We start from the raw sequence: 14,916 nt of genomic DNA on the forward strand, positions 1-14,916 counted from the left end.
GTGGATAATCTGTAGTAACAAATGATATTGTGTTCCCAGTCAGATGTCATCAACACAAGGTTTTTTGAAAGCGCTTTAATCGCTATTTCAACCATATCCAATTGGGGGGGGGAATCTGAAAATACAATAGGTACATTGTACGTGTCTTACATATCAGCTCATTACTGCTGGAAGTCTTCTAAATAAAATAATGCACACAGAGTTATTGATGAAATATCTAATTACCTTTTAAAATTGGCAAAAATGTGTGACATGAACAAGCCAAGCCTTGTAAAATTAAAATATGCTGAACTTACTATTCGTCTATATTCTGAACAGTAATTCTGATGCCTGATAAAAATGAAACTCTCAGTTAATTGGTTCCTCATACAGTACAATAAAATTAATGTTTAGGAATTAAATACCATAAACTTCCTCAGGGAAAGTTGCTGATGTATCTCTGTTTTTCAGTCAGTCACATGTTTCATTGTTTAATGGAGTATCATGTGGACTGTCTTATAATTTTTCTTGTGCTTGGTGTTCATGTGTCTGGCTTCTAAAGAAACTGAGCTCTAATTTGTGATTTAACTGTGTCAGCTGTATCAGCTGACATACAGGTCATTGACAATCACCAAATCACAAGAAAAAAATATTGACATTGCTATGCTTTTATCAGAATGACAAAAATAGGAACCATGTGTTGTGAGGACCACATACTGTAGCTTCTTTATAAAGATGCTAGTCATCTTTCAGGGCTACTGTTTATGCCTTGATAAAGAATGAGCATATGACTAAACGCTCATGTTCCCCCCAGGATAAGAAAAGAGTAATAGCATTGTGGATAGAAACAGCAAGAAAGAGGAATTTTTGGTAACAACTTTGCTTTTTAGCATACTTGAGAATGTCACTTCTGTAATGCTGCAAATGCAACGGAAGGCATCAAGACTGCAAAAAAATAGCAACACAACTAAGGACTGTTTTTAACTGAAAAAATCTCATAGCCCCTGATCTATGTGTGACTTCTCACAATAATGCTAATAAAACCAAAATAGATAAGCAAAATAATGGGTTCTTGTGAAAACAGGCTGATCATTTCAATTCCGTTTCTAGGCTATAAAAGATGTCTAGTGTTATGGCACTGTTATGCACAGCTGGGCAACTAAATAAAATTCCCAATTTTTAAATTCATGAGCATGTACAAACCTCTCTGGAAATACATTGTCTTTCCTTGGTACTCAGAGCTTTTGAATAACTGTAATCTATTCAGATGGTCTTAAAGTCCTTTAGATGATCTTAAAGTCCTTTCCAACCCTGGCTATTCTATGAGTCTGTGATTCAGCAGGTGTGTATAAGGGTGTGCGTGTGTCTGTCTCTCTGTCTGTCTGTCTATCTATCTATCTATCCATCTATGTATAAAAGGCACCCTGGAAATAATACAGTTATTCTGGTTGGAAGGGATTTCAGAAGGTTTGTAGTCCAACCTGATCCTCTGAGCAGGATCATCTAGGAAAGAAGACTACGTTACTCAGGGCTTTATTCAGTCAGGGCTTGAAAACCTCTGAGGACAAAGACAGTATGACTGTGTTTCAACATCTGTCTGTCCAGATGGGGAAAATCTGATACTGTCCTGATTCACTTCTTGTCCACTGGCTTTTGTCCTCCAACTTAACACTGAGCAGTATGGCCCTGTCTTGCTCACATCCTTATAGGAATTGGAACATTGCTATTAGGTCCCTCCAAAGCCATCCCTTCTGTAGACTGAATTGTTTCTCTAAAATACTAAATAGGCTAATACCTTCTAGGTCGATGCTGTCCAGAACTATCCTCAGAGATAATCGGGGAACCAGTTTAGATTTAGTTTTGGAAGCCAGTGGTGGTTATCTTTTTCATACTTTATCTAAATCTCTAAAGCCTAGAGCCAGATGTCAGGAAACACTTATTATGTCTTTCACAGTCTCCCGTTACTCATATTACATATCCACCATCACACCAAAGAAAACGAAAGGGAAGGGGTAATGAGCATGAGAATGAATGAGTGAAGAGATGCAGTGGCTTACCTGTCAGCCATCAGCTGTGATTATTCATTTTAAATACACTTAAGTGATAAATTGAGTGTAAAATTATTGTGGCTTTTTCTAGAGCTTGTCAAAAATGGGGGGAAAATAATGTAGAATTCCTTTTCATTCAGCAGAATCTACTGTAAGGAAATGTTTATTCCTGTATTTTTCATGGAATTTAGTTTAGCATACTGGTTTTAGAAATTATAATTTAAGAATTTGTTTTTGTTTCCTACTCTTTATAGTCTGTGCACTGTTTTTTTCTTCTTCTTTCATGACCTCAAACTTTTTTCATTTGCTGTCCTTGAAAGACAGGTTTGAGGATACAATAAGTTTAAAAAAATCATAGGAAATAAACCCCTTACTTTGCCTCTTCTGTTATCTTTTTTGTTTAAAAGAAGAAAATTTCAGGAAAAATATCAGCGTGTTCTATTGTTTCATATAATCAGGTTCATCTTAAAATTCCTGTCAAAACATTATAATTTAACATTAGCATGTAACTTGATTTATATAGCAAGTAAGACAATTGTGCCTGCTCTGAAGAGCTTGCAGCCTGTCAGGAGACAAGACAAGACGCTAGGGGGGATTACACCATGAAGGGAAATAAATGAGATGAGTGACAGAAAAAGGAATACAAAAAACATCTTGTGAGTTTAGAGGAATGTTGTAACACACATAATGTTAGTTCCTATGTTTCCTTTTCTCTTTTAAAAAGAAGTTTTAATGTTTTTTAACTTACTGAAGTCCTTTGATAAAATTTTGCAAAACATATAAATGGTTTAAGAGCCACTGTTGTATTTCCACAAGCATACAATCATTTAATATACACGAGCCTGGTAGCTAGTCAGTTGAAAACCAGGTTCCTAAACACAGGGTTGTTATTTTGTGTTTTGGGACAGGATGTCCACTTGGCTCTGTACCATGACTTACTTTCACAGAAAAGTGTTTTCAGTGGAGGCTGATAGGGAGAGTTCATAGAAAGAGTGGTTTAAAAGTGAATGTACTTCATGAAAAATCCTCTTGTAAGCAAGATCTTGGAAGATTATTTTGGGCAAAGATGAAGGTGTGATTTGAAATTGAAAGAAGTTGCAGCGCATAAATTATCAAGAAAGAGGTTCTGGGTATGTCTGTGAAAGACGGACCAAAAGAAGGGTAGAGAAATAAAGAATTGGCATTTTTTATTGAGTTGGCATATTGAGGGCTTAGCCTTGCCTTCCTTCTTTCCTGAGTCACTGGTGCTCTCCTTTGCTCACACCGTGCACTGACACCTCTAATATACCTCATCAGCTCCGCCAGGCTGACATGTCCCTTTCACTTCTTTAGGTGCTGTAGCACGTCCTTCTGTAGTCAGTCTTAAGTACTTCTGTTCTTCAGAATGATGTCACCAAGTCTCTGGGAATAATTATATTTTAGAGAAGAATATGTCAGCTAAGGAAATAATTTCTACCTTGTTCTCACAATAAAAATCCCAACCTTTGACCTGCTCCAGATTTTACTATATAGTGTACTAAAGAAACGCAGCAACAACAAAACCTTTCTAACGCTTTGTTTATAAGAAAAGCCCAGACATAACCAGAGACAGTTTGTAACATGAAAGGACAGCACAAAATGTTTCTTTTGGTAGCTGAAAAATGCAGGGAGCTACAATCCTGCCTGCATGGATTAGAAGATTAATAGTGAATTCTGTAAATTGGAATGTAATATAGTTGTTTGAGAATATATTGGTGTTTTCAGTGATACAAACTTTTAATGGCTTGGGAAATATCTATTTCTAATAACTGTATATCTTGCCTTACATTTCTGAGATGTTCCTAGAGTTTGGGAAGAAAATGTAGCGACTTTTTATGTCTGAAAATAAGATATTTACTGAAGAAGTAATAAAATAGTTAAGACCTGCATTTCCTAGACTTCAGAACTAACTAAACCTTCAGTCTGATACAGGAATAAATTGAAGGAGAGTAGGAAAACGCTTCATGTTCTAGATTTAACAACAAAGAATGAGCAGGTATATTTTTATTGAAGGAGACTTCTGACCTTTCTTAGTATTTTGAGGGGTGGCAGTTGTTCCTGCACCATATGATGTGAGTACATACGTGCTTGACCTCCTCTCCGGTACAGGGCCTGGGAAGGGCACTGCCCAAGGAGCTGTCTGTGGGCTGTAATCTTGGCTCTTCCACTGTCCTGTTGAGTGACCTGGGGCATGGCATGGAGTTTGAGTGTATTCCTTGCTTTCTTGTGTATTGTCTCCTGTGGACAGTAAGCACATCCAGACAGAGGTGATCTTTAGTTACACATTTGTTCCAGGGCAAACACAGCATACTGCTAACCCTGATGGTGTCTCTGCTTGTTGTTGTACCTTCCTCTAACTTTTTCAACAACTACAACAAGGCTGCTGCTTTGTCTGTACTATAGGAGTAGTAATGTGGGTATGCTGTCTATGAGTAGCCCTTGTGAAAGAGTAGCAGCAGAGGCAGGGTGAACTTTGCTAAACCCCTAAGATAAGCAGAAGATAACAGAGGGTATTACCAAAGCATCACAAAGCAAAGATTCATGATGGGTTACAGATGCCTTTCAGTTTTGTTTATTTTTTTTCATTAAAAGTATGTTGGAGCACTAGAAAAATGTAAAACCCATTAAAGAATGAACTAACGAAAAACCAGCCCGGTAAACAGGACAGCTTAGCTCTGCACAACTAGAATCTGTTTTTAGGATGAAACAGAGTTCTTTCCTTAGAATTCTGAAAAACATTAGCACATATTGCTGTAGTAGTTGCTTTCTAATATGGTCTCCTAAACAGCCCCAGAGGCATTACCTAACACCACGACAGCCAGTGGTTGTGACCATGCACATGGCCATGGGATACGCAGGTGGCCATGGATTTCAGCATGTTCTCTCACAAGTGTCTCCTTGATACATCTACCAAAACAACATTACAGGGTGGGAATTACCACAACAGATGAGAGTATGAGAATCTGCCTGGGTGGTTAGGAAGTTCAGAATAGTGGGATTTATGAATTGGCATGAGGTTGTGAGAAGATGGGCTGAGATTTATACATCCATGTGGAGAGAAGAGGAATGTAGGACAGTGTGTGGAACTTAAACTTTCAATATCTTCGTTTTAATACAGGTAATTCATAACTAAAAGCTTTAAGGGGCTGTAGAATCAACACTCTAGTGAAAGCCTTTCTTTTAATGAAACCCTGTTCTTTTCTTTGCATTTAGAAATTATTCATTTCATGGCTGGTTCTTGAACAAAATATCTTCTTCTAGATAGGAGTCTTTCATAATGATACTGGGATTAGTTTTTGAGCTGCTAGTGGCATGGAAGCAGTTAAATACCATTGACCCTGAGTCTTTGAACCACTGTCTTTCTTCTCTGTGCCTTCACATGTTTAAGGCCCACTGCTTGGGTCACAAGATAACTGTCCAAAAATTTCTAGTTCAGTCGATGATATGAAATAGAAAAAGTGGGCAAAGTAACATTGGAAAAAGTGAAACAATCACATCCTTTGGGATAAAAAAAAAACAACAACCAAGCAAGTCAGGAAATGTGTTGCCCACTGACAAGAAAGAAATAAATAGAGAAGTTGTAACCTTGTGCTGGTGCAAAGAATGGGGAATGCCTGGGTAGATCTTTGGAGTCCCATTGCTTGGCTGGCCAGCCTTGAAAGACTGTAAGACTTCAGTCGGCAAAGCATTATTTAAGATGTTCTCAAAAATAAGCAGGCACATTCCTTGAAGTTAAAATATCTGTTAAGATGCTTTGCCAGCCCAGTTTTTTTCTGGCCATAACATTTCTAGAAGTTACAGTACTTAACAGGAGATCAAAATTCATGAATGAAGAGATCTCTGTAAACAAGGTTGCATTATAAATGGGAAAAATAAATGTTACCAGGTTTCCTGAACATGTATACACCAACATAGCTTATTTGTAACATTTCAAAAACACGAGAGAACCTTCTTTGTTTTCTGTTTCCTGTAACTTAGGCTTGATAGCATTAAAGATTTAAATCCAATAGTAATTAACAATAATTGTCAGAACAGCCTGCATTGCCTTCTTAATTTGTCTTTTTTCCCAAAAAAAAAGCACAATAAAGGAGGAAAACTTCTAATCTGCCTCTCTAATGAAATGTACAGGAGCATTTAGATAGACGTTTTTTGCCTGCGACTTTTTCTTAAACCTTTACCAGGTCCCTTTATCTCATTCAGCACAATGCAGTTCTTACTAGAAGTGAAGTAGTTTTCCCTCAGCAGCAAAATTGAATCACAAGTTATGAAGTGGAGTTGGCACAGAGATTTTGGAGGCTTATATCTGATCTACTTAACTTCACATGCTTTTTGCTGTTGTAGGATCAAACCCTGAAACTAAAGCAAGATATTTTTTTCTCACCTAAAAGAAAACACAGTAGTCAGGGGAGTGCCATTTCTGATCTGTGTGAGGCTCAGTTTACTAACAGTGAGCAGAGTTTGGTTAACTTCATATTCTGGACAAGCTTGTAAATTTGTCCCCTTCTGATGCTGTGATCTTATCAAGGTTGTACTGTTTTCCTTTTTCCTTTTCTTCTCCTCCACCCCCATCTTCTTTCTTTCCTTTTTCTTTTTTTTTTTTTTTTAATTGAAGTGCAGCCTTCTGATCAATGTGCACTTTTTTTTTTCCATTTCCCTAAATACATCATGAAAAAGGATGAGGTTTCCGCCTTAATTGCTTGTGCCTTTTATTCACATTCCTCTCTCAGCCAGAATTGTGAAAAGAGTGTTAGTAAAAGGCTGCACAATAGAGCTTTTCATTAGGCCTCAACAAGGCACACAAAAGAAGGCTTTTGGAAAGAGTGAATGCAGGACTTTAATTTGCAGGTGGAGAGTAGATAAAAGGTGCTGACGCCTCTATTATTCTCTTACTTAGGTGACCCTTACCCCGTTCAGCTGATCCCAACTACCATGGCAGCTGCTGCCGCAGCAACACCAGGCTTAGGCCCGCTCCAACTGCAGGTAAGTCGGAAAACAATGTAGAAGAGGCAAAGGTTAAGTAAATATGAAAACCAGTTTTCTCTTCCATTTGAACACAATGCAGTCTGTTCGCTTACAATTTGCATCTGAAGCAAAACAATCATCAAATCATACGCATTTTCTTTTCTCCTTGCGGGAACTTTTTGTTACATTTTGTGCCTTTATTGTCAATTTTACTTCACATTTCCTCAGAGCAGTGTGTTTGCTTGTCTTTCCTATTAGCTAGCTCTGAATCAGGCTGTAAAGGCTGTCTAGGTGTAAACCAGCAAAAGGAAACATGTTGCTGGGCAGACAAGCTCTGTCCTGACAAGCACTTTTAAACTACTTAAAAATCCTTAACATGATTATGTCCTTTTAGGCTGTAAGCTCTTCAGAGCAATGACCACCCCCTCCTACAGTGTTTTATGGTACCCGGCACATCTTAGGCACTGCTGTAGTGCAGATAATTAGCAATTATACTAATTTAACATAGGCAATTAGAAAACAGGTGGAAAGATAATAAAGAATCTTTTTTGGGCTATGTTAAAAAGCATTGGCGCCTGGTTGCCAGATGTATCTGATTCAAAGCTTCCAATATCACTAAGTTTTGGAGGTATTACGGTGTTCATGTGTCTTAATGATAGAGTTGTAACTGTTCCTCAGGTACTCCTGATCAGCCCCAGAACCCTTGTTAAATCACTGGAATTAAGAAAACGTGATGTTCATCTCCAGAGTTTGAATTTTGTTACCTGCCGTATATGCTTTGCTGGTAGGATGAAGCTGGCTAAAATCTGGGACGAAGATCCAAATCATCTCTGGTTCTGCAAAACCTGGATTGACACTCTTTTGTAGAAACAAGCAAAAAAATCCCATACTCTCCATTGCTAATTCGTCTCCCTGCTCATTAATATTTGCCAAGTCACATGGAACAGCAGAGCTTTATACCTGCTTAGAAAAGCTTGGCATTTATAAACAGTACATGTAAAGTGCATTTTGAAATTCAGTTTGGCCAGCATCAGTAGGAAGTAGACTCTCTGCAGCATCAGATATTTCAGTTGTTTGGCCAGCATACGAGAGCGTGGGACATAGTTCTGGGGAACAGTTTTCTAATTTTTTTATTTTAACACAGCAGAGGAAGTTAACTGAGTTTCGCAGAAATAGCAGCCAGTGTGTAAGCTGACACATTCCATGTACCACAGAGGTTAATACATTCATTTCTATTGTGCCTTTGTATGAAAAGCTACACTGTCTGTGTGTTAGTTTCTGATTCCGTGAGTTACAAATACCACAGGCAGCTTAAGAATCATGGAAGCCATAAAAATCATCCCTCTGAAATGAATTTTGAGTCAATAGTGGTATTGATAAAGTGCTTATAATAGCCAAACACACATGAACACACATACGGAAGAAGGGGGGTAAACAAAAAAAAAACTGGAGCTAGCTAGCAATGAGAAAATAGAGGCATGACTCTAATTCTCCTTATGTTTATGGTCATTCAAGCTGGTCCTAAAATAATGCATCAGTGCTCCAGAAATATGGAAGGATGGTTTACTTTCATTTCAGGACCAGCTTTGGGCTGTATCTCTGCATGTGGTGGGCTGAAGCATTCTGATTAAAATAGGTGTTATCACAGTGACAGTTTTCTTATATAAAGATGCGCTTTGTGCAAATGTGACTGACTTCATAAATGTCTTAAGATGAGCTTAGATTGTGGAAAATTTGAAAACCTCAAAGGCCTCTTGTTTCTGTGTGAAGTAGAACATTAAAAAGGAAGTATTGGCCAAATTCACGTATGTTGTTTTGCTACAAGTTACTTAGTCTGGAGTTAAAGGGAGTGTTTGGCAGCCAGTCAGTGGGATTGGTTCAAATTACTAACTCTGTAAACTCCTTCGAATCTTTCAGACTTGGTCTTTAAGGGTGTGTATATGCTGGAAAAAATTGAAATTTGAAAGAGTCAGATAGGCTAGATGTCCTTTGAGAAAGGTTTTGTGATACAGTACTCGGAATGGACTCTCACCCATGCTCCCATGAGTGGAGCTGAATCTAGCATAGCTGCCAGCCTAGAAGAATTGTGCCTTTCAAACTCTGTTTAGCTCCAAATGAAGTTTAGCTCAGTGATGACATTTTTTTTTTTGTTATGAAGAAACATTCAGGATGATTGTTGTGAAGAACTGGTCCAAAACCACCTTCAAGTGGCATGAGTGAATGTGCAGCCATTTCAGTCTCTTTCAGGGAGGACCTCTTCTTCCTTCAGACATTCCACTTAGTTACAGATAAACATAGAGTTCCCTACAAAGCCTGTATCATCTGGTCATCAGGCAGTAGAAGGTCAGAAAAGTAGAACATTCTTTCTTTTCTTTTTCTGTCCTTCCTGTCACTCATCTTTCAGGCTTTGTATACTAAAAGCAATAGTTTTCAAGGGAGATCAAAGAATCTGACACAATGCTCAGTTTGTTGCTCCCAGCAGAATTTGGTACACAGCATTATCTTAGTAAAGACAAAGCCAAGGAATTTTTCTTGTTTGTTTGCATAGCGATAAACATGTCTTTGTTATTTCATTAGAGAATTTGAAGTCGGGGCATGGCTTTTTACTGGGAGATCAACAGGAAGTACTTTTTTTATCCCTGGTTGTCAAAATTGAATTTTTATTTTGTAAATGAACTGCACACTGTATTTATAGAGGAACAACTAACACCTGATTGTTTTCCTGTGGCAAAGATACTCTGTCAGTGAAAATGTAATCTCTCAGTTAGAAATCCACTGTGATTTCAACTGACGGGTTCATAATCTGAGGCCCTCTGTTTCTCTCCCTGCCTTAGAATCCCCACTGGGATATACAGATTGTGTCATCTGATATCTGCCACAATTAGCCATACGTAATTGCCTTTATTTCCAGTATCTACAGAGAGACTGAGGACTCAGTAAGAATGGAAACTAAAACTGACATTCTTAGATGTCACAGAAGGAGTAGATGGATGGAGCCATATTGGAGAAGCTGGAACTAACAAGATGCATATTTGGTCATGTCTGATACATATTCACCATTCTGCATATTCAGACATACCCACATTTAATGACATAAATGCCAACTGAAAAAAAAAAGGTTTTAGCTTTCCTCTGTTAATGGTTACCACATGAGTTTCCTAAATTGTTATTTTACTTGTGTAACTTTCATATGGTCTTACTCTTCAGTAGTGATGCAACATGGTGATTCTATTTCAAGTAAAGGAGAACAAAACCGAACGTAGCCACTGTGTTTATGAATAAGGCTAATGAATTGAAAGTGGTGCTACCTGCCTTATATAGAATGGTTAGATTTGGAAGGGACCTTAAAGGTCATGTAGTTCCAAACCCCCTGCCACAGGCAGGGACAACTTCTACTAGATCAGGTTGCTCAAAGCCTCATCTGACCTGACCTGAAACACTTCCAGAGAATGAAGATGATGTTTGAGGTTTTATTTATCAGCAGATAAGGGATTTAAACTCCTCCATCTTGAAGATCAGCATTCAAAGCTGTAAGCATAGATATCATGTAACAAGCTTTACATGAAGTAAAACTGAAGTGATTATTCTGATACTGGGCATCTTGGGCATACCTAGTATGAAGTAGGTGGTTCCAGAAGTCTGAGAAAATTCATTATAAAATGATATCTGGTAATTTATTTTCTGAGAAAAACAATTCCGGAGTGCTTTGTGACCACTAGGAAACAAAGAACTTTATCACCTGATCTGAGAGGAATCCGCACCATTGCGAGTTCAAATGATTCAGATCTCCCAGACTGTTTGTTTGATAACCAGATAGTGACAATGACTGATTAATTGGCAGTAATACAAATGCTGTATATAACCATAACTGTATTGAAAGATGATGCTGGATGTATAAAGACAGCTGCCCGTGTAGTGTTACTATATGGACATTTTGTGTACTGTCAAATCAGTACAGCAGTCTGATGTAATACAGACATCCTGCAAACATCTGCTCTTGGAAAAACACCCCAGAAGGTTTTGAGTGCCCACGTTCAGAATTTCTTCCCTTCTCAGCATGAAACAGGACATTATGACTATTGGTGGGGTGGTTACATACAGCACTGTGACCAAACCTGTCACTATACAGATCAAGAGAACCTCATGTCAGCATACGAGTATGAAAGCATTTTAACTGGGTCTCACTTCTGAAGACCAGACATTTGAAGAATCCTGATTGATTCTCTTTGGCTATTTGTATCAAGATGATGAGCAGATTTAGACCTCAAACATATCAGAAAAAATAATTTGGTCAAGTTTTTTAATCTGCACTTTTTCTGTTAAGTACTTAGGTAATTTTTTTTTTTTCATACCACAAACCTACTCTTTTCAGTGGTGTGGTACTGAAGGACTGAATTTCAGTGGAATTCAGTGCATACCAAGGACTGAATTTCAGTGGAATTCAGCACACATAGTCTGGACCACATTTTTAGAAGAATTTGAGCCACATGCAGGCACTGACATAAGTGGCTAGATTTTGAGAAAAGTTAAACCCACTTGGATTTTGAGCGCTTCTGAAAGTTGTCATCTTGCTATTGTTTAGGCGTCTGACTCATTACAAATTTTCCTTTGGAAAACCTTGCTTCTAGATATCTTAAGGGTCACGTAATCATCTGTGGTCTCCATGTTTGTTTTACTTTAAGGAAATGGGAAGGGTAGATCTATTTAACAAGCATACAGTGACTGATCGGAAGATAGACTGTTCCAATGGCCATACTATTATTACATAAAACATCTGTTGCCTATGAAATAAAAGTAAAGCATGAGGACTGCCTGCTCAAGTCAGATACTTTTTTTTTTCCCTTGCATACTAGCATCCTTTTGGCTTCTGCGCCACTGTGGGAATGAGCTACATCTCTCCACTTGCCAGTTCAGGTTCTTTCTCTGAAGTGTCTCCTTAAGTTTCATTTGAAATGTTGCTGATGACAGAACTTTCTCTTCCTCTTGAATAAATGGCACTGTATTTTCGTGCTTTAATTGTCAAGCACTTTTTCTTTTGCCTTGGAGTATCTCTTTCTGATTTCTTGCTATAATGTGTAGACATAAGCAGTTTTGACCAGATTAAACAGTTGGCATTCCAGTGTTACAATGCCTCAAATCTGTGAAAGAACACCCTGAGAAAACTCTATGGATATGGTAGTGATACATCTGAATAATGCAAGATTAATTCTTTCTTTGTATTGGAGAGCCAATTTGCCAGAGCTGTAAAGACATATTAAGTATTTCTGATTGGGAAAAAAAGTCTGATGCCCCAGTATTGCCTCTACAGAATGTGGCCAAGAGATGGCAATACTTTATCCGTTATTCATTTACTCTGCAATCTACATTCATGACTTCTTTGAGATATTACTGTAACCAATTCTTTGCCTACAAGAAGGCAAACCATTTCTTAGCAGTGCAGTGGTCTTCCTTCTATTGCTGGGCAGTGTTTAAATACCATATGAAATAGCTTTTCAGCAGTGAGAGTCGGCATCCTTTCACTATTTGCATTTCTACTTTACCTGTTCTCATTAAGAGGACTCTGACTTAATTTGTAAGGAATAAATCATTAGTGCATAGTTTAATTACGGTATTATAATACTTGTGCAATCCACTTAAGCATAAAAAAGTAGAATTAGTTTTTCACTGTGAGCACACACATCTGGGGAATAAAACAGCCAACTATGCGAAAAGTGACATTTCTCATTAGCATAACCAAAAGATGGCAGTTGTCCATCTGCTGTTAGCTCAGTGTATTGCTATGCTGTTTCTGATGGCCATCACAAATAATGATAATAATAGGAGTAATAAAACAACATAATATGTATACATTTTTGTTGGATGCCCGTTTAAATATCTTTTAAAATTGCTATGTTATGCAGATTGTGTGTTCCCTCCTTCTGTCCACCACTTGTTCCTGGCTTTGTAAGTGAATGTGTTGGCCACTAGATATTCACCACCTGTTCTGCAAATAAGTAGCCAAGATGAGAGTTTTAAAAGAGATCGCTGAAGACCAAGGTCCAGTTCCTCATCTAAAAAAAAGGGGCATAGTACTCTTCATATTAGTGTAGCTACAACTATCTAAACAGGGTGAAGATCTCTGTGTGAGTGTGGGGTAAGTTGTCTTCAAACACTTGAACTTTTCAAGATTTCTTATTTATTACAAAGTCTTAATGATGATTTAAAAATATTTGTCAAAGTAGGTAAGTAAGGTGTGGGGTGAGGGGCTCTAGGTTGCCAAGAGCATTTTTGAGCAATCCCTATGTTTTTAAATGTAAAAAGCTCCTCCCTCAAAAGCAAGCTTCACAACACCACGATGCAACTAGTCCTCACTTTCTGGTTACCTGCTGAGAGCTAGAGATTGTGATAGATTGTGTAAAAGCATGAACCACTGAACATATCAGCTCAAATAAATCTTGTTCATGGTGGGTAAATATGATTTGTAGTTGGCATCTAAGTAGCCCGTACTTGCCTTTGATATAATCTTATACAATGTTATGGGTAAACTCAATATATTCTATCAAAATAGATTTGAATGAAAAGCTTGATCACGTCATTTTATCGGAATCCGTTCAATTTACGAAAGACGGTCATTATGACAGACTATATATAAATGCTTTGTATTTTATTGAGTACTGTGAGTGTCTAAACGTACGCACAGTGGACATTTGCAGGCATTAAATACACATGGTAAAACAATATCATGGCTACACTGTGGGTTGTCAGATTATAACTCTCTCCTCAGCCTCCAGGGGAAAGATTTAGCAGTGATAACATATTTGTTTTATCTAGATTAACAGTTCTTTCTGCATAACTTTCAGATTCCATCCATATCTATGAAAGATGAAAAAGACTGAAAAATGATCAGCCTATCTTCCTTCCAGTTGTAACTTGGGCCTGCTGTTTGCTAGCAGACCTCTGTCTGTATGAGTGAGTTTCCTTGTAGGTTAAAGAGACTGAATTCCCTCTTCCTCCTCCCTCCGACCCTGAGCCTGCAGGGCAGACAGACAGAAGCACACATATGATTAATACAGCACAGCTGCAGTAGTGACTCATTTGCATATGTATTAATAGAGGAAAAAACAACAATTCAATTACATACAGAGACATTCTGCATACTAAAGAACATATGCAAATAGCCTGGAAAAAGTGCAGCCAGCATTTTCTCCAGCCTTCCTGACCCCATATGGGCTAGCATCAGAGCCTAGCAGTTTTCAAGAAATCCCCTGTAAGAAGAACCTGTTACAAAATGCTTATGCAGCTATTACTCCTCCCTCCACCCCCAGGGTTCCCAGGGGGCGTTTGACATTTGGACAATGGAAATAGTGCAAGTAGTGTCTTTTCCATGTTATTTTGTATTTGTCAGCCTTCAGCTTCATACTGTTGTCTCTTTACATATAAGCCCCAGCGTGGAGAAACCTAGTCCTTCACCTCATCTTCCATATGCACACATTTATTTTATTTTATTTTTCTTTCATCTGATCTTTTGTGTTGTTTCCATTTTCTGTTGTCTTTCTCTTATCTCAACCTTTCTCTTAATCTCTTTTTCAAGGCCAGGTTGGATGAGACTTTGAGCAACCTTGTCTACTGGAAGGTGTCCCTGCCCATGGCAGCAGGGGTGGAACTACATGATCTTTAAGGTCTCTTCCAACAAAAAAACATTCTGTAATTTTTTTGTCTTCTTAACTTCTGTGATTAGCAAAAGATGGACATTTCTGTGCCTTTTTCTTGTAGTGACCTTAAATATCAGATAATAGTATAATTCAGTGACTCAGAATAGCTAACCTGTTGTAGGTAGGCTTTTATATTGTGATACATTGGTCTTCATCTCTGTTAAGAAAGTTGTGGAGTTTTCAGACTGAAAAGGTTGAAAATCACAGTTCATACTATA

At 38.0% G+C, this 14,916-nt stretch overlaps 1 protein-coding gene across 25 annotated transcripts in view; it reads left to right on the forward strand.

The window, feature by feature from the left end:
- SOX5 (SRY-box transcription factor 5) overlaps window positions 1-14,916 on the forward strand; it is a 650,561-nt gene that overhangs the window by 550,824 nt on the left and 84,821 nt on the right. For all 25 annotated transcript variants that reach the window (XM_062616810.1, XM_062616809.1, XM_062616815.1 and 22 more), the window contains one exon: window positions 6,940-7,025. In XM_062616810.1, the coding sequence (XP_062472794.1) occupies window positions 6,940-7,025 (86 nt within the window). The remainder of the gene's footprint in view (window positions 1-6,939; window positions 7,026-14,916) is intronic.

The sequence above is a fragment of the Pezoporus occidentalis genome, unplaced genomic scaffold (genome assembly GCF_034315485.1).
Source record: "Pezoporus occidentalis ecotype Australia unplaced genomic scaffold, CSIRO_AGI_Poc_V1 ctg19, whole genome shotgun sequence".
Taxonomy (NCBI): Eukaryota; Metazoa; Chordata; class Aves; order Psittaciformes; family Psittacidae; genus Pezoporus; species Pezoporus occidentalis.